The sequence below is a fragment of the Ictalurus furcatus genome, chromosome 17 (genome assembly GCF_023375685.1).
Source record: "Ictalurus furcatus strain D&B chromosome 17, Billie_1.0, whole genome shotgun sequence".
Lineage (NCBI taxonomy): Eukaryota > Metazoa > Chordata > Actinopteri > Siluriformes > Ictaluridae > Ictalurus > Ictalurus furcatus.
In genome coordinates this window covers 3,176,831-3,197,589 of record NC_071271.1, presented here as the reverse complement: position 1 = coordinate 3,197,589, position 20,759 = coordinate 3,176,831, and the positions used below count along the sequence as shown (strand labels likewise).

Sequence of the window (20,759 nt, the reverse complement as noted above, 5' to 3'; positions counted from 1 at the left end):
TATTCAGCATTCCGAGGTTAGCCGAAGAGTTTGCCAAATTTGGAAACCCAATTAGCCCTTATGTGTCATTGCTTTTAGAATGACCCATTTTAAACTTTTACAAAAAGTAGAATACAAAAAAAAAAAAAATTGCCATCACCTTCATTCCTTACATCGACATTGGACCTCATTTGTCAATCCGAACAAATTTATTCGTAAATGGAACGTAGGAGTGTTTATGCAAGAAACGTGGTGTCCGTGAAAATCCTCTTAGTTTAGGAAAAGCGTTCGTATCCAACAAGAGCTCTCGAGTTTGTATAAATTTACTTGCTACTAACGTGAACCTCGAATGATTGGCTTCGAATCGTACAACTGTTGACGAGTTACTGCGATTTTTTAAATACGGATTACGCTGTCGAGTTTAAATCACTTCTTTATTTCAAATACACACCATTTTTTTAATACGTTCCATGAAACTGTTTCATTTCATGTTAACGACTTGAAAGACATGGATCCGAAGCGAATCCGTAAATCAAGAGAACAAAAGTAATGGCACCCTATGAAAGACGGAAGAGTGAGTGTGTGTGTGTGTGTTAGTGATGAGCTGCAGTGGGTGAGCTGCAATACTGGAAGATTTACCCAACAATGTTTAGTCGCCGTTTTGTCGTTTTTCAACTCTCTGCGAGCTTTGCTTTTTGTGGAGTTTTCTGGGCGTGGCTAAATGCAAATCAGCTGTGCCATGAACGCACTTGGTCATTTACGACTGATTGGCGTTTAGTTCACACGTGAGAATGAAAACAATTGTCAACGAAACGTCTGTAAATTTGGTGTGATTTTTTTTTTTTTGCTGTGCGAAACCATTTACACAGAACTTTACTAAAAGACGGATAAATGAAGTCCTGGTGTATAAAGATGGATAAATAACTGGTGTATATTTTGCTCATCATTATTACGAACATAATAGATATCAAACAAAATTTTAAAGAGAACAATAGAACAGGACATTAACGGGAAGAAATTTTAAAGCACTGTAGTGTTGAGTACAAATGTGTAAATAAATTCTACATAAGTGACATTTACCACAGCCCCGCCCCCACCAAAGGCTACATCAGGATTTTTTTTTTTTTACAAACTTGAATTTCATATCAGCTATGTTTATAAACCTTACATTTCTCTTTCAAGAGAAAACTGAATCTTGTTAGAAAAATCTGCATTTAAATTGTGACATTTAGCCTGAATCATCTCATTCAGAGGATATACACCCGTATTTACCATCTCACAGTAACAATAATCTTATTTCTTATACTTGTATACCAGCTTTTAGGATTTGAAAAGACATTAATTAAATAGAATCAGTGTCTATATAGAATTTAGGGCCAGTTCACATAATAATAACAACAACAACAACAACAACAAGAAAGAGAAGAAGAAGAATAGTCGAAACTTAGCCTGGACTGCTTAGTTTTCAGAAAAACAGTGAAATATTTACAAATATTCCCCCTAGCTAACAAATTAATCATGATTTTAAGACCCAAGAGGATCTAGCAAAGTGCAAAGATAATCACAAGTAAGAGAACAAACAGTTGATCGGTTTTGTGTAAATTGCATTTGACATTCATTTGTATTTTTTTCCTGACTGCTGGATATGAACAAATTGAGATCTACTCCACAGCATAGGCTAAGGCACATTTAGCATATTTCGCTGTTTAATGTCAGGTTGAGGTTCATTTGTCTTTAGGTTTTGTGTTGCTTTGCTTCAGCTGAGTTAGCATTATCTTTAACATCCATATTGTCTTTGGCTAATATAAGCATATTAGCTTTTCGCACCTTATCAACATTCTTGTTTCTAACAGAATCTGTCCTGCTTTGTATGATCGAGTTGCGCTTCTCAGCGACAGGCGCACTGGTGCCATTCCTATTAGCATTTATGACGTGTTTGCCGGGGGCTGGGTGCTTTTTTGCTGCCTGCTTTTTAGCAGCCGCAATTTTAACAGCGATATCAGGGAACTGTTTAACGTACAAAGCCCCGGTGTACTGCAGTTCGGGTATGATGAGCCTGTGACAAAAACGGTGTGTGTCGTTGTCCAATCCCGGGCGAATGTTATATCCCTGGATAACCGCTTGGCCGTACTGGAATGGCTTCAATGACGAATCAAGTACGTGAGCTGGATCCACAGCCCCGCCCCCTAAAAGGCAGGTTTTCTCCAGTACTGCCCTTCTGGCTCTGAGAAGCTCCACTTCCTCTTGGAGCTTAGTGCGCCCTAGCGATGTATCTATCCGCCTCCAGAAGCTTGCATTAAAGTGTTGGTAGAGTCGCCAATCCAACGAGTTCCACTTCTTCACCTGCTCGGTCATTTCCACGCTCAGCGATTTGCGGGTTTTCTCGCTTCGGCTGTTCAGGCGGAATGACACGATGTCGTCCAGGGTCCAGCAGAGGGCGTGTCTGAGCAACACCATAGACTCGTCGAAGTACTCCGAGATCAGGATGAGGTGGAATTCACTCTCCACGGCGGAAATCAGAGCCACGGCTCGTTCGTCCAGTTCCGCTTCGCCGGACAGTGCCGAGTTGTTGAAGCCGAAGTCGAAGGTCAGGATGTTACGGGCGTAATTGTTACCAAGCACAGTATCATTGTAAGAACGGCCTTCATCGAGCAGAAAGTCCTCGAGGGTCTTGAAATTGCGGAATGCTGGGATTGATTTGTAGTACGTGAAGAGAGACTCCATCATGGACACCGGATTGCGCAGGATGGAGAAATAAAACGTGTCCAAGGGCATGACCTTTCTCACCTGAGAGACAGATATTTATACGTTTAATATATTACACAATATTCATCACTAATATTAGTCCAAAAACATGATGGATTTCTGAAGGAAATAAATCACATTTTTGATAAATGATGAAATATAAAGATTGTGGTCATGCCTGGGCCCCACTAGAGCATACAGAGGTGGAATTTGGGGCAGATTTGTGAAACACCGATAGCCAATAACAGTCTAGCTGAACCGTCGTCCACCATTTTATTTGTTGTTTAAATCTGAAGTCTGTTTTGTTGATGAGAATTTTCAGGTACTGAGAATCAGGGTCATCGGATGGGACTCATGATGTGAAAATGACCTGAAAGTGTGTGATTATTTTTACTCTCGACAAGTCAAGAGGTGTAAGGATGAGGGATTAGGGTTGTGTAAATGTTGTAGTGTGGCCCAGGCATTAGTGGTACGAATAGCAAATAAAATGTTAACTTTTATGCGTAACACTAAATGTACAATCTAGGAACATTCCTGGAGTAACCCTGACCTGCACAGGTTGGTGTTTTCCCTCCAAACTCGCCCCCTAGAGGCAGTTACATTTATATTTTGTTCACTGATCGTAGACTAACATATTGATAGATTTTTGGACACAAAATTGTAGTGTAGATAAACCAAGGAAAAATGTTGATAATGTAACTTCCTGTTATTTTCAATAGATATATGATACATGTGTGACCTTGCTAGTTGTGGAGAACCCAATACATTACGTACTGCTAAATTGGCTGTAATACTAACTAGCTAACACAAAGTCCTTCTGCTTGGTGGCCATCTTGGTGATTCTCCCAGGCAGTAATTTCCAGTCAGCCTCCTTTCCACTTGAATAAGGAGAGACCAATAGACCAGAACTAGACCAGAATCTGACAGGTCTGGCGATTGGCTCTTTTTACTGAGGGGTGGGACTTGTGTAATATGCTGCCATGTTGAATGTTATGTATTGCCCCGTTCATATTTTAAGCAGCAGGCAGGATCTACTCAAAATGTCTCAGACTAACATTAGCTAGCTAACTTGCCACTTGTATTGTGATAAGTCGCACACGTAGTCCCTCAAAACAAATGACTTCTGGTGTATGTTTGGGTTTTTTTTTTTTTCAGAAGCACTGAAAAGGCAACATAATCCCGGTTCAACCCAGTTCAGGCTTGATAATTAGCTCATGGGTTCAATCAAGTGAAAAGACCAAATAATTTTAAAACACTCCCTCGTTTTTAAAAAAAACCTTCACACATTCTGACCTCAGGCCCTCGGAAGCGCATGTGGTTGCACATGATGTGGAACTCTGTCACTCGGCGAGACTTCATGCCCTCGACGAAGTGCGACATGAAGAAGTGCGGGTAGTAGAGCTGGCTGTGCATGTACACCGGCAGCGCAAATGTCAAGTTATGGGTGTCGCCATAGCGATACAGGATGTTGAGGATGGTGCTGCTGGCCGTCTTGTGCGTTTTCAGGAAGAAAACATGGTTCTTGGGTTGACACGTGCCGTTTCTGTCGCTAGTCAAAAAGCTCGATGTTTGTTTGGCGTCATGTCTCGGACCAGATGATCGAGGTTCTGGAGATCTTTTCGGAAGATGGTCATGGGACAAAATTTGGTCTTGTGGTTGTTTTGGGAATTCCCGGTCAACCACCGATTCGCCTTTGTAGTCATGTGATGGCTGATGCGGGGTTAAGATCCTCACGGAAGTGCTAGCGAGACGTCGAGCTGGTGTTGTGTCCAGATTTTTTCTTGCATGTTCTGAAACCTGATTCGAGCCTTCGTCTTTTCCATTGCTCCACTGGAAATGCTTCCACTGGAAGGCTTCTTGGTTTGAATTAAAGTTCTCCATGATAGACTGAGCATCTCTCTGTTCAATAAGAAGAGGATTGTTCAACTGGTGGTCAGATCGCCTGGTCTTCTTGTTCCTGCGGTAAAGAAAGATTCTTTAAGGAAGATGAGTTTTTTTTTTTGCAAGTCTAGCCAAATTCTATCAACTCTACCAATTTAAAGATCCAACTATAATGAAGATACCAACAGATAGAGTGACTTGCCCACATATTAACCCCCCTTGACCCTTTCCACAATTTGTAGTGTTAAAACCTGGAAGTGAAATCAATGCATGTTAAATGAACTAACTGAACGGAGTCATATTGGATTGGACTTGAATAGAATCAGATTGGTGCTGAATTTAACTGTATTGGTTTTCAAATCGTTGAGGTGCCGAATCGAATCGTATGGATGGTAAATGGTCTGCATTTATATAGTGCCTTTTTAACCTAAGCAGTTCTACAAAGTGCTTTACACTGTTTCTCATCCACCCACTCACACACCAATCACAGCAGAGCTGCCATGCAACGCACTAGCCTGCCATCAGGAGCAACTTGGGGTTCAGTGTGTTGCCCAAGGACACTTCAGTATGTGGAGTCATGTGGGCCGGGAATCAAACCGCCAACCCTGCGATTAGTGGATTCAGACTCTAACAACTGAGCGACAGCTGACCCAAGTGTGCTGAATCGAATCGTATGGGTGCCGAATCGAACTGGATTGGTGCTGAATCAAATCACTTTGGTGCTAAATCGAATTGTATAGATTCAAATTGAATCATATTGGTGCTGAATCAAATAATATTGGTGCCGTATCGAATCATATTGGTTCCGAATCGAATCGTATTGGTGCCGAATCGAATAGATTGTAACTGAAACATATTGGTGCTGAATCGTGTCGGTGTTGTGTCCGTGCCGAATCGTGCCGTGTCGAGTTGTGTTCGTGCCGAGTCATGTCGCATCTGTGCCGAATCATGTCGTGCATGTGCCGAGTCGTGTCCGTGCCAAGTCGTGTCGGGGGTGAATCGTGTCATGTCAGTGCCGAAGCGCGTCGTGACCGTGCCGAACCGTGTCGGTCGCGAATCGTGTCGTGTTGGTGCCGAATGGTGTCATTGGCGAATCGTGTCATGCCGAGTCGTTTCATGTCCATGCCGAATCGTGTCGTGTCGGTGCCGAATCATGTCGCGTCGGTGCCGAATCGTGTCGTGCCGAGTCGTTTCATGTCGGTGCTGAATTATGTCTTGTCGTGCCGAGTCATATCGATGCTGAACCGTGTCGCGCCGGTGCCGAACCGTGTCCATGCCGGATCGTGTCGTGTCCGTGCCGAACCGTGTTGCGTCAGTGCCGAATCGAATGCTGACTCCAAGTTGATAAATCGTTAAAAGAACTCTCATTAGTATTATATAATCAATCAAATGCATTATAGATATTTAGATTTAGATGTTTATTAGGACTCACCAAGACTGACGAACTGCACTCAGTAACTGCAGCGCCACACACAGGACGGTCAAAAACATCAACACACGCCATAGAAAACGCAGGTGACCGCAAAACACTGCCCTTGCACACCTATAACCAACACACACGGACACACACAAAGTCTATAATTAATAAGAAAATAAAAAATATTTCTATAACTAAGTTCTAACTCATATAATATATATGTATATATGCATATATAAGGGTAAAAAAAGGATGTTTAGGTTTCATGATGGGTTGTTTGCTGTAAAGACAGAAAGAAAGAAAGAAAGAAAGAAAGAAAGAAAGAAAGAAAGAAAGAAATAATTAGGGTGGGATGAAAATCAAGCAAACAAAACAAAAAAGGAAGAAAGATATCTGAAAGAAAAAAGAAAGAAACTAAAGAAAAATGGAACAAATAAGACAAAGAAAATGCATGACTAAAAAGAACAAAAGAATTCAAAGAAAAGACAGGAGACATAAAATAAACAAAATTGAGAGAGAACGAAAAGTGGTAGAAAAAAAACAAAATTATTAAATAAATAAAAATAAACAAAGGTAAACAAAAACAAAAATAGGAAAAAATGAACAAAAGGAAAAAAGAGAGAAAAAGGGAAGAAAGAAACAAAAAGAATCACTCAAGCAAACAAACAAAAAGAAAAATTAAGAAAGAGTATATACAAATAAAGAAATAAATAATAAAACAATTAAAAGAAGAAAAGAAATATAAAAAGATGAAATGAAAGAAAGAAAGACATACAAACAAAGAAAGAACAAAATTATATGAAATAACAGGAGTACAAAAATGAAAGGGAGAAGAAAAAGAATGAAAGCACGAAAGACATGACAAATGAAGAAACAACAGAATGGAATGAAAAGACTGGAAGAACAGAGAGAGAGAGAAAGCAGAAAAGGATGGAAGAGCAAGAAAGAGAGAGACGAAGAAGGAGACAATAAAACGATGAAACAAAGAGCAGGAAAGGAAGAGGGAAAGAAAGAAAGGAGAGGTGAAAAAAAATCAAAGAATGCAATAAAGAGTAAATGTGTTTTTCCCTTCTTCTTGCAAATCTGCAGTTTTCGTGTCACTTGTTTACATTTTGTTTTTATTGAGCACAATTACATCAGCCGCACATAAGCGTGCGCGCACACACACACACAGGCTCAGAAACCCACACTGCTGCTGAGACAGCTGGTTTTAGACACTCTTCCTGTCTCACTGGTGAATACGTCAAATATTTCAAATCTACTGTAAATAAACGATACTCATGTGGAACTGATGATGATTTCTTCCTCACAATAACGAACACAAAATGTTCGGCTGACTTGATGCAAAAAAAACCAAAAACGTCTATGTTACTCCAAGTAGTCATTATTAGTCATCAAGAATCGTTTCAATTCATCATCTGAGGTAACGGGAACCTTCTCATGCTACGCAATGTAGTTAGCGCTACAGCTAACCGTGTGCATCTGGAAAAAAAACAAGGTTCTACCTCAGTAAAATGTAACCGTTGCAAAGATGAATATGAAAATGAGGCGTCTCCTTTGCCTCACTCCACCTACTCATGATGAGGTAAAATGTTGCTAATTAGCTAACATTAACTAGCTATAATTTATCAAGCTAGCCTGTTTTCTCTTTGCTAACGCCAGGTTAGACTAGCATCAGTTCCAGTAGCTGAAATTCTAGCTAACGGTGGGTATTTCGATGACTTCTGATTAATTAGTTAGCAAACTACAAAGCATTTGAGCTGCAAACTTACAGGAACCAAATGATGTTTTCAGGCAAAACAGCACTGTAGATGAGTTACTTTTCACATGAAAACATGACTAGCTTCATTTTCATCTGTTAAATCGTTTACTTTTTCATAAACTTTTACTTTCACTCGAGTACATCGTGCAGGGGAAATCCTCTCTTACAGGCATCTGGACACAAAGGACAGCCAAATAGTTTCTCAAGTTCCTTTAGGAGCCTCATCCAGAAAGCCAGGCGGGTTTCGTCAGAGTTTCTACAGTTTGTTCCAGAGGTTAGAAACGTGACTGAATCCAAAACTATGCAAGGAATACGACAAGTTTACATTATAGCAGCTATAAATAGCTTTTCTCGTCACTGTAATAAGACAAAAAAACAAACCTTCGGCTAGTCAGTCTAACAAGAAACGCACAAAAAGCATAAAATCTCATAAAACATTAACGATTCCAGACTTGTTTTAGTTAATAGGTTCATGCGTCCGCTGTTCCAGTCTCTACGAATGAGCCGTTGCTATAGAAACCATAACGTATTCGAACGAGCGCATGGATACAAACCTGTGATTCGACTACCGTCAAGCTGCCGTTGTAGAAAACGAAATCGACACCTTCTGGCCAATCAGAATCCAGAATTCAATAGCACTGTGGTATAAGGTTAAACAACTTACTGTACGTGCATGAAAATGTGTCAAGAATTTACATTTCGCCTTACGCTAAATTGAATCGAGGACTTGATCTGCCAAAAATATTTATTTTTAAAATACCATATTTAAAAAAAGATAAATAAACAAATTACTCAGCGAACAATTTTTATAAAAATTGACAGAAAATTTTTTAAAAAGTCGTTATATTGTTCATCTGAGTTTATTTTCAATGATTAATTGTGTTTTACATTTATATTTATTTACAATTTTTTTTGTTTTTGTCTTTTTTATCCATCCATCCATCTTCTATACCGCTTATCCTTTTCAGGGTCACGGGGAACCTGGAGCCTATCCCAGGGAGCATGGGGCACAAGGCGGGGTACACCCTGGACAGGGTGCCAATCCATCGCAGGGCACACAATCACACACACATTCACACACCCATTCATACACTACGGACACTTTGGACATGCCAATCAGCCTACCATGCATGTGTTTGGACTGGGGGAGGAAACCGGAGTACCCGGAGGAAACCCCCGCAGCACGGGGAGAACATGCAAACTCCGCACACACAGGGTCACGGTAGGAATCGAACCCCCGACCCTGGAGGTGTGAGGCGAACGTGCTAACCACTAAGCCACCGTGCGCCCCCTGTCTTTTTTATACTGTTATTTATTTATTTCCTGTAACAGCCCCTCCTGACATGTTTTGGAAGGATTTTAATTCATTTAATTACATTCACCTAATTAAAAAGCTCCCGTCATACTTTTTATAATTGCAACTAATGTTGCTTTTTCCCTCCGTAACCTGTAGCTACTTCTTTCTTTTGTTTCATTTATTTTTGTTTTTATTCCTGAAGTCCATTAGGTAATTTTATGCTAACGAGCTGACCGTGACACACGTCACAGCTCTCCTTTAATCCTGTTGCTCGACTGAAATCAGATTTTACGGATTGATACGAAATTGCAGCACCGGTTGCTTTGCGTGTGTTAGTTGCAGATAGCTCGGGATGTGACTCCTGACTGAAGAAACAAAAAATGTCCTCGTCTGGATTAATTACTCTTGCTTTTGGCTGACTGTTTGCTCCAGTCTGCTGAACGGTACAGGGTCAGAAGTGGCCTTCTCTAAAAATCTTACATGTCATATCGTCTCAGGGATCATAAATCAAACTGTAAATGTAGCTTCTTTTTCTTGAATAAGCTCAAAAAAATGGTAACTAATGTAACATAACATATGGTAAGCCGGTTAGCCAGTTAACTACATTAATACTAACACAAACGAGTCTAGAAGAATATTCAGAATTAAAGCTGCAAGCAGCTTTTTCGGGGGGCCAAGCACCCAGACTCGGTGAGCTGCTTTTTTCACAGACGCACTACAAATGTTGCCCAAGCAAACACAGGAAAGCGGAGCCATAACATTCGTCAAAAGGATTCAAGAGTGATTTGTAGTTTCACTCATGATGTGCATGATTTGACCACAGACACGGTCTGCAGGAGGAAAGGTCTAGATGAACAAATGGGAAACTGACGTCATGTGGTGCGTTGAACCCGTCTCGAAACAGCGACTCTCAAGCGACTCAAGCGATGCTTGGCTTTTCAATTTTGGACACACGGTTCGAAAGTTATGAGTCTGAACAATGTTCCTTAGACCCTCCCCAATAAGTGTGCCAAATTTTACAACTTTTTACCAGATGGTTCTATGGGTTGCCATAGACAACCTAGCCAGAAGAAGAAGAAGAAGAAGAAGATGAAGAAACGGACCTTCGGTGCTTGGACCCCAATAAAAATATTGCTCATTGTGTTCGCACCCTCACAAAAAACAAAGCACTGCAGCCAAACTATTCAAGCCTGGTTAGCGTCTTTACATTTCGCTATTTTTCGAAGACCACCGAATATCGATATTGTGTTCAATTATGTCACAAATTTTCTCAGATATTGCAGGTATCTGGGTATCTTTTCTTTAACGATTAGATGTTCACATTTCGCATTGAAACGTTTAAAACTGTAGTGAAACAACATTATTAGAATAAAAAAATTTTAAAAATTATTAGTATTTATTATTTTTAATAGTTTCAGTTAAAAGTGATTCATTTTTTTTTTTTTTTTTAAATATTGATTTCTTTTATTACTTAGGGCTACTGCTTGTACTTGGTTAGAAAACCTATACATCCTGATGCATATCATGTAGAAATGTCTTCAAGGATCCTGATATGATATTTTGTGTCATAAAGCTACAGCATCTGTAGGATTTTTACTTTTTAACACTAGTGACTACGAGATTATTGAGCCAACTCGTCCGCAGGCAGCTATAGATAAAAACAAACAAACAAACAAACAAACATCACAGACATGGGATATTCTTGCACTACAGGTTTGTCCATGCCTGTCTCTGTATGTTTAGTGAAAATCATATTCCAAACAAAGCGGTAACAGAATTTTACTCGTTTGAAGCAAATCCTCTGAACCGCATGACTCGGCTCACACTTACAGGATATTTATATTCAGTCGTATAAATAACGCTAAGCTAAGCAGAAAATGGTCCGAGCTGCTGCCAGGAACCTCCTGCCTTCCAGCGCATGAAAACAGTCTTTTAATGAAATGTTGAGTTTATTAAACCATATTTATTTAAAAATAAATAAATAACAGTGCTGCGAGTAATTCTGAACCAATCTCCTGACCCAGTCATCACACAAACCGCTTCCACGTGTGGTCCTAAAAGACACAAGAAGGTAACGGCTGTTAGAGAGACAACACGCATTCAGTCACAGGACTAATCACCTGCACCGTGCGGGGAGCGCTCTTGCCTGGGTGGGAAAGCCACGCCCCCTCATTATCATACGCATGAAGCAATATGGAAAATAAATAAATAATGAAATATTTATATTTAAATATAGAAATAACAGAAAAAAATTATAAATAACAGAATATTCTCAGTAATACGTAAATAAAAAAAAAAGAAAGAAAGAAAGGGGGGAAATATCCACAACAATAAACTAATTAATTAATTAATTAATTAATTACCTAAATAATAAATAAATGTGAGAAATAAATATAAAAATACATAAACATATTTTTTTTGGCTAGGGTTTTTATTTTTTATTATTATAGGATTTGGATTTTAATTTCTTTAAAATTTTTTAAAGCTTTTGATTGTTTTTGTTTCTCACTATTTTCGCTTACTCAGATTTGAAACTGCTATTTAAGCAAGAATGGTTTTTAACACAAAAAAAAAAAAAACAACACTACACAGGAGGGATGACTGACATCCGTCTTGTGATTGGGCAGGGTGAAGTTACAATAACATTAGCCACGCCCACTTTCCATATAAGGAGGAGAGACTGTGGTGCGTTTCATGTAGACGCCGTACGGTAAGCGTTTATTCAGACTGTGTGCTGCTTAAAGTCTGCACCAGACCGGCGTTAACCTCATTAGAAGACACAGCTTCCCTGCGGCTTTAAAATTCAATCAGAGCAGTTAAGTATAGATGTACGTGGGATTTAGTTTAATCCCGGTGCTTGTTTTTGTTCGTTTAGTTTTTGACCACAAGTATCCTTTGGGGTGGGGGGTGTTTGGGGGATGGTTTCTTCTTGCATAATGGCCGACTTCTTAGAATTCGACTCGAAGTCTGATGTCAGAATCCTGCGGTGAGCAGAACGAGATGTCTGACAGTTCGAAATCTGTGCTGGATGAAACACACGGGTCTATAAATATCACTGTTATGGAGATGGATAAACACACCCGCACACATATGCAAACATCAGGAAGGAATAAAAAGGAAGGAATTAAGGAAGGTACCCTACGGCCACAGAAACATCTGGAGAAAGGAGTGTGTGCCCAACTTCCAGGATACACACACACACACACACACACACACACACACACACGCAGGGCATCATGGTAACACAGTCTATATCCAAACATAGTCTGAAGTTCATGAACTGATGGTTTGAAGTAGTCTGAGCAGCAGTGTGTGACCGGTAACACACACACACACGCACACATACACACCATACAACTTGACTCCTATGGAAAATTCAATCGGCATTCAATATCCGGCTGTGTTCAAATAACACCGTGACGTGAGCTAGCTGTGACTTAGCCAACGCCTCGGTCCAAAATAACTCGTCTCCCTTCCAGGTGCGGAATTTCAGACCGCGGTGAAAATGAAAGCAGCACTGATGAAATATAACAGCACGGACACCTAATACTCACGGCTTCTCGATTCTGATTTATCGGAAGGGGTTGATTCACGTTCTACTGTTCATGTTCAAATACGTTATCGTTTCTTTAGTAACAAATTCACGTTTAAAATAAATAAATAAATAAATAAATAAGAAGTGTTTGTAGGTATGGTGAAGTTTCTGTAAGGAGATTGTTATTTAACATTTATGGAAGGAGTCTCCAGTATCAGCGCTTTGTAACGATAAGTTTTACGACATCTTCAGGACTGAGGAGTTTACGCGGTTGCGGTTTCTTGGCAACACTATAAACTATAAACGGATAACATGTTCTCATTAGCAAATCGCCGGGTTATAAGATTATTGGTTATTTTCCAAAAACAGCACGTCACCAATTGTTTTATTCTTCACTTAAAAGGTGCATTAGGTATGATTAGACAGACCCAGCCCCCACCTCCACCTCCACCCCCACCCCCCACAGATTACGTCTCTAACGGTTAAGTGGGTTCAAGATTTGAACGATTCCTGCCCATGTTCACAAAGCTCCACCCCCCCAGGATCTACAGTGGCCCATGCAGTCATGTCTATAAAATGACTGACAGGAACAGAAGACGATGCGCCAAACACCAAAAAAAAAATTTTTTTTAAAGCAAGCATTCCAGACCGGAAGTTTTTTTATTTTTTTTTTATTTAGTTTCGCTTTTTTATTTAAAAAAAAAAAATAATGTTCTACATAATATCTTCCAGGTTATTTGTACAAGTAAGGAATAAAAAATTTTTTAAATCCCAACTTACTACTGCAACTTAAGCAGATTTAAAAGGACAGTCTGGTTAAAAATGAAATGTCTGCTAACATCCCTTAACCTTAAAGTTAACTTCTACAGTTGTGTAACTTCTACAGTTCTGTAACGAGTTCATTAGCCACATTTAAAGTCACCCTAAAGTTGAATAAAAACTTTTTTTAAAATACCTTCACTAAGCACCATTAAGGGACATAATTTGAGTGCTCAAACCAGCTAAAATCTATGGAGTTATACTTTTGTAATTACTTGATTGCTGATTGGCTGAAAACGATAAATCGTATAAAGTTGATTTTGGTTTAATTCAACCTTAGAAACTATTTCAAAGCGCATCACATAAAACATAACACATTTACACAAACAAAATTCCATTAAAAGCATTAATTATCGTTCAACTGACAATGGTCATCTTAATTTACATTAGAAACATTACCATACAGTGCATCCGGAAAGTATTCACAGCGCTTCACTTTTCCCACATGTTGTTATGTTACAGCCTTATTCCAAAATGGATTCAATTCATTATTTTCCTCAAAATTCTACAAACAATACCCCATAATTACAACGTGAAAGAAGTCTGTTTGAAATCTTTGCCAATTTATTAAAAACATATACATAAGTTTTCGCAGCCTTTACCATGACACTCAAAATTGAGCTCAGGTGCATCCTGTTTCCACTGATCATCCTTGAGATGTTTCTACAATTCGATTGGAGTCCACCTGTGGTAAATTCAGTTGATTGGACATGATTTTGAAAAGCACACAGCTGTCTATATAAGGTCCCACAGTTAACAATGCATGTCAGAGCACAAACCAAGCCATGACGTCCAAGGAACTGTCTGTAGACCTCCGAGACAGCATTGTATCGAGGCACAGATCTGGGGAAGGGTACAGAAACATTTCTGCAGCATTGACGGTACCAATGAGCACAGTGGCCTCCATCATCCGTAAATGGAAGAAGTTTGGAACCAGCAGCTCCAGCGTGTCTCTGTGGAGAGAGGAGAACCTTCCAGAAGAACAACCATCTCTGCAGAACTCCATAAATCGGGCCTGTATGGTAGAGTGGCCAGACGGAAGCCACTCTTCAGTAAAAGGCACATGACAGCCCGTCTGGAGTTTGCCAAAAGGCACCTGAAGGAATCTCAGACCAAGACCAAGACAAAGATTGAACTCTTTGGCCTGAATGGCAAACGTCATGTCTGGAGGAAACCAGGCACCAGTCATCACCTGGCCAATACCATCCCTACAGTGAAGCATGGTGGTGGCAGCATCATGCTGTGGGGATGTTTTTCAGCGGCAGGAACTGGGAGATTAGTCAGGATCGAGGGAAAGATGAATGCAGCAATGTACAGAGACATCCTTGATGAAAACCTGCTCCAGAGCGCTCTGGACCTCAGACTGGGGCGAAGGTTCATCTTCCAATAGGAGTGGCTACAGGACAAATCTGTGAATGTCCTTGAGTGGCCCAGCCAGAGTCCAGACTTGAACCCGATTGAACATCTCTGGAGAGATCTGAAAATGGCTGTGCACCGACGATCCCCATCCAACCTGATGGAGCTTGAGAGGTCCTGCAAAGAAGAATGGGAGAAACTGCCCAAAAATAGGTGTGCCAAGCTTGTAGCATCATACTCAAAAAGACTTGAGGCTGTAATTGGTGCCAAAGGTGCTTCAACAAAGTATTGAGTAAAGGCTGTGAATACTTATGTACATGTGCTTTTTTTTGTTTTTTATTTTTAATAAATTGGCAAAGATTTCAAACAAACTTCTTTCATGTTGTCATTATGGGGTGCAGTTTGTAGAATTTTGAGGAAAATAATGAATTTAATCCATTTTGGAATAAGTCTGTAACATAACAAAATGTGGGAAAAGTGAAGCGCCGTGAATACTTTCCGGATGCACTGTATAGCAATATCTTTATGTTTTATTTCGCAGCACGAATATCATTCCATTAAAGTGTGGGAAATTGAACTCAGTGAAATTTTAGGAAACATGGAGCTGAAAACCTTACTGAAACACACCTATCGGGCTTCATTACACAAACACGGCACGTGCAAACCAGTTCATCAGCCAGGAAAGTGGGCGGGACGTGCGGGAAAGGGGCGTGCGTGTCCAGTTTGCATATGAATAAATTAAGGATATTAATTTTGACACTTCTGTGGGTTTCTTTTGGGTTTTTTTGCTCGCACAATAAATATTATGCATTACAGACAAAAGATGCTTTCTGGTGTCTTAAACCTTATCATACGAGTCTCTTGGCACTGTAAAAACAAATTTGTTTTAAAAAATATATATATATAAAGCTTATCATTTCCGGTATAACTGAGGAAATCTTTTAACAGGTCATTCTGTGCTCATCCAATTTGTTTCTTATCAGATGACACGCCCCCCTCTCTGATTTGTATCAAAAGGAAATACATCAATCAATCCACAAGCAAGCAATTCGACCGCTCTCAAGAAATTTCAGGGATATTTTAAGGCGTGTGCTGCTTTTCAGATCCAGGATAAAAGTGGCCCGGCTCTATGTTCTGCTTCATATCACGTCGATGAAGTAAGCACGTTTGAGGCAGTTCGATTCCCACTCGCAAACGTCGTGCTCCGGTACGTCTGCTGTTGCTTAGTGTGCAAAAAGAGGTAGAGCTCATAACGCATATCAAAGACGGAAATATCCTGATACACATACAAGTATTTGGATACGTGTTCGTCTCATAAGTACTGTGTGTCGTGATAGTCAAGACAGCAATATTTTATTTCACGCTTTGTGGTGCTCCCTTTCCAGTGAGGTAGAGGGGTGCCTCATTGTACAGAGCTACGTTAGCATCATCGTTTCTAACACCTCGGAAGCTTCTGGATGCTTGTGTCTTTCAAAGATTTCAAAAAAAAAAAAAAAACGTCAGTATAAGGTTTCATCTGATTCTTGGTATCAAATGACTTAAGGTGAATTATTTTGGACTTGGTGCCTTTAAAAAAAAATAAAATACACAGAATGGTACAAAAGAAGTGAAGCTGGAGCTGATTTCTTTCTAGCTCAGACAGTAGATTCGGGTGATTAGATTTGTTACTAGACTAGTTAATCACATAACCTGCACCATGTGAGTCACGCTGTATTATCAACTGTTGTGGTGCGATTATGTTATGTTATTGTTATTAAAAAGTTTTAACAACAGCACGTCCTGAACCATTTATTCCTCTTAGGTTACAGCGAGTGTTCAACTTTAAAAAAATATCTATTTTTTTCATTTAATAACAAAGGAGACGTTGTACGTTTTATCTGTTTATACTGTAATTACATTTAACGTTGAGGAGGTTCCACAGAACAAGTTCCAACTCATCTGTCGTTAGCTCAGCACTCGCGCTTTATGTTCTCCTCTTGAAAATACTTTGGAAAAATAAAAAATAAAAATAAACACGCAGCTTGTCGATGCGAAACCCGATTTAGTTTAGTTACAGCTTTACCTCCGACTGTTACGAAGCACTGACACTGGAGACTCCTTCCGTAAACGTTAAATAAAACGTTTCTTTATAGAAAAACGTCATCATTTCAAGGAGAAATAGCTTAACAACAAAAAAGATGTTAAATTAAATACAATTTGATACTTCTTGACATTGTGATTTGTAAAATTTCATCTCAGGCAAATTTGTTAGATTACATAAAAGATTACAGAACCTGTCATGACACCGCTCCTAATATGTTCTCAGAGAAAATGACAAGGGTTTCCGTCTCACAAAGCTGAGAAATCTGGTTACATTTCTAAATACAGCGAGAACATTCAGACCTCAGCATAGTGAAAATACTTCTTTCAGAGAGCAAACGAGCGCCGAGACATGCTTTCATCTGGCCTACAAACCACAGAGGAATGACTATGATGAACTCAACCCAAGCTGGCTGCCAGACCACGGGGCCATAGCTCCACCCTAACGAGACCGTATCTCCACAGCGATGTTAAGTAAAATACAACTCGTAGCATTTGGGCCGCTTTTAGCCCAGATTCCATGTGGCTGCTTGCAGCTGAGCCGAATTTTTAGACTTATCCTCGTCATAACTAACTCTCAAGCACATAAATTCAGCCGTATGTCACCTGACCTGATCTGAATCTATACCACAGGCGATATTACAGAAGATGGAAAATATTGTGTAAATACTGTCTTTAATGAAATTAAACTGGAGTAAATATCCTCATGAGCCTTGTTTCCTCACATCACCTCTTCTCTATTCAATACTAAAGTTATAATATTATTTACAATATATTACATAGCTACATTTATAGTTATTAGTAGCCTACACATATTTATCAATTCCGATCAATCATAATTTGGGTCCTAAAAGGATGTAATATCCATAAAAAGCATCAATCATATTCATGGAAATGATATTTTACAACAATTCGATCAAAATCTTTAAAAATAAATAAATAAATAAATAAAATAGTCCATATTTTCACCTATAATATAAATACTAAAACAAATAACAACAACAAATCGTTTTCAATCATTCAGCCCTGGGAAATTTACTTCAAATGTATTATTATTATTTTTTAATCTTATTGACCGTAAAGATTACTTTCTGTCACTGCGGTAAGATTTCGAGTAAATATAGGAGTTATTTAAGTTATTGAATGAGTTTAACATGACGCCTGTCGTGTTTTCATCGTGTGTTTAGTGTAGAAAGTCGTTCAGTAAGATAAAAAAAAAACGTAAATTAGGTGATCTCAACGTCAATCTCAGTCTAATCTAACAGCTCAACTAAACAAATACTCTGATATAACTTTCACTGGAGGGTTTAATGTGTCAATATTTGGATTTCATTATGTAATTTTAGCCGAGTAAAAATCTCAAAGGGTACTTTAATGTTCTCGAAATGGGGTCCAGGGTCCGTGATGTAGGCTATATCCAGGGGGTCCCAGACTGTCTTGGTTTTGTTGTTGTTTTAAATGGCATGATCGGGGTGAAGATTTTGATCAATTAGTAATCAAGAGTATTATGGTTACTTTTTAGTTCTTGTCATTGTAAGTCTAATTCTAAAGCTCAAAAACAAAAAAAATGTAATAAAATATACAAGTATAAACTACTGTTAAGTTCAATCAGTTTTCCTAAAATCAGAAAGTACTGTTAATATGATGAGCATTACTTCTACAACTTGGTGAGTGGAAAGTTCAGGAATAAAAAGCTCTAATGGCTTGGAGAAATTAATATTTACCTTTTCTTTCTTTTTTTAAATATTTGAAAGTACTTTTACTCTGGAAGTGGTGGCAGAAAGTTTGAGAAGCCCTGCTTTGGAGGTGAAAGTTTAAGTTGATGAGCTTCAGCTGACATTAAGGAATCCGTGTTTTGGGAAGTGGAGCTGAAATTTCAGAACCCTTTAAATAAAAAGCCTTCTTATTTATTAACTGAAATATTAACACACATCCTATAGCAGTTTATGAGTGATCTAATCTCCAGCTAGAAGATCAGGGGTAAAATAATAATAATAATAATAATAATAATTAAAAAAAAACGGACAAGGAGAATAAAGTATTCCGCATTAATGAACTTAAAGCAGGGACTCACGCGCTCCACGGCGGGATGGATCCCCGGAAAAACGCGTTTCTTTCCCGGAGCGCGCGCTTCAGCTGCGGGAACATGGTGTCGCTGTGTCTGACGCAGACCGCATGCCACTAGAGTCACCCACCGAGTCCCCGGTACCGAGCTCCTGTCTCCCCGACACTCACACTAACCCATCTCTGACTCCCTTACACCTCTGAGCCGCGAGACTCCGCCCACTGACACCTGATTGGACGAGAGAGAGAGAGAGGAAGAGAGTGAGAGAGAGAGAGAGAAAGAGAGAGAGAGAGAGAGAGTGTGTGTGAGAGAGAAAGAGTGAGAGAGAGAAAGAGACTGAGAAAGAGTGAGAGAGAGAGAAAGAGAGAGAAATTTAATATATGTTCATATTCATATCTCATATACTAATATTTGTGCCACCAGGATTTGGATTGAAATATTTAGATTTGATCTTATTGTTTATTATTTCTATGTAAATTCTATCTCACATCTTAAAGCTGATCTCTAACTACATTCCAATTTAATCCCATTTTTGTACAATTTTTGTCATTTCGTACGTTTTTTCTTTTTCTCTCTCCCCGCTTTATTTACCTGCCAATTCCCATCATCCTATCGCACAGCTACCAACAGCTACCACTGGGGGAGAGCGAAAGGTCTGCTGGTTGCCTTAGTAACATTTACCACTGGGTGGCACAACTAACATTCCACTTTTTGACAACAAACCAGTTTTCTTGCCACTAAAATGAAACATTCTCGAAGAAGAGCATTTGTGTATAAAATTTATACCACTGTATATACGCATCATATCCTACGAGATGAAGGAGACGCATCGTGTGCTCTTTGTCATTGCGGTCCGGTCCAGGTCCACGAAACAATTCGGACTCGCAGGTGGCGTGTCAGATCACGGCTTCACGTGCGCGCTACTGTCTTCACTCCTATTGGAAGATGCTGTACCAAGTTGCTCCAAATTTGCATAACTTTTCTAAACTTTGACACCTCGCTGGACACGCCCACATCTAGTCACTAACAGTCGTTGTCGCTCGTGTCGGCGGAAATCGCCAGCTCTCATCGGAAATGAATGGTCTCCGGTCGCTTAGTCGCTGTGAGTCACTGTATGTATGAACGTATCTTAACGCTTGCTTCCTCCGAAACGTGTTAAGCCGACCAACTGCATCTTTTTCGAACTTCTTCTGCTCATGCTACATCAAAGGGAGGAAAGAGCTATCCGCACTCTTCTACATACATGACCACACATACGGTACAGATTTGAGCTTACGATCTCCTGACGACAGGGCGGACGCTTTTCCGTGACCTCGAATTTTGATTGGCTGAAATGCCAACGAGCAAATGTGTGCATGGACTGAATACCAAATTTGTGCACGTTCAGAAGTTAGATAATACGGACTTCTTGCGTAATATTGGCTCCAGTGAGGAGCATTATTAAGTTCAGCGCTGTTATCTGGCAGTTTGATGTAAGAACATTATGGCAAACTGAAATTTAGGTTTCAGCTGTAAATCCACTCAAAAAAGTATGGAAAGCCATTTGAGGCCAATATTAAATACATCAACATGAAACTATAAATTTAATTTAATAGTATCATCCATGGGTAATGTGTGGCGCTGAGTCATCTGTGTGTGATTCACAGTCATTTATTGACCATTTCTGAGAGCATAAAAATCTCCAAAAACCAGTCAGCAAGTGTGTCTCTTCATAATCAGATATGTATCTTAACACCAGGATAAACACTTCTCTTCCATCACAAGCTCCTGTAAGGGTTTGTTTCATGTCTGTCCACCTTTGTGTGTTTGTGGGGGGGGGGGGGG

General features: G+C 39.5%; 1 protein-coding gene across 1 annotated transcript; it reads right to left on the bottom strand.

The window, feature by feature from the left end:
• Positions 1-877: 877 nt before the first annotated feature.
• LOC128621450 (galactose-3-O-sulfotransferase 2-like) lies at positions 878-19,890 on the bottom strand. Its single transcript, XM_053647234.1, has 4 exons — positions 18,945-19,890; positions 6,038-6,148; positions 4,018-4,681; positions 878-2,766 (listed from the first exon to the last, which is right to left on the bottom strand). The coding sequence occupies exons 1-4, from the start codon at positions 19,016-19,018 to the stop codon at positions 1,714-1,716; spliced, it is 1,902 nt and encodes a 633-aa protein (XP_053503209.1). The 5' UTR covers positions 19,019-19,890; the 3' UTR covers positions 878-1,713.
• Between the last annotated feature and the right edge of the window lie 869 nt (positions 19,891-20,759).

Excerpts from the sequence above, each read along its gene's own strand:
- LOC128621450 (XM_053647234.1), bottom strand. The coding sequence starts at position 19,018 with ATGTTCCCGCAGCTGAAGCGCGCGCTCCGGGAAAGAAACGCGTTTTTC. Across the intron at positions 6,149-18,944 it reads TCCATCCCGCCGTGGAGCGC|GTGTGCAAGGGCAGTGTTTT; the intron begins GTGAGTCCCTGC and ends TGTTGGTTATAG. Across the intron at positions 2,767-4,017 it reads TGCGCTTCCGAGGGCCTGAG|GTGAGAAAGGTCATGCCCTT; the intron begins GTCAGAATGTGT and ends TCTGTCTCTCAG.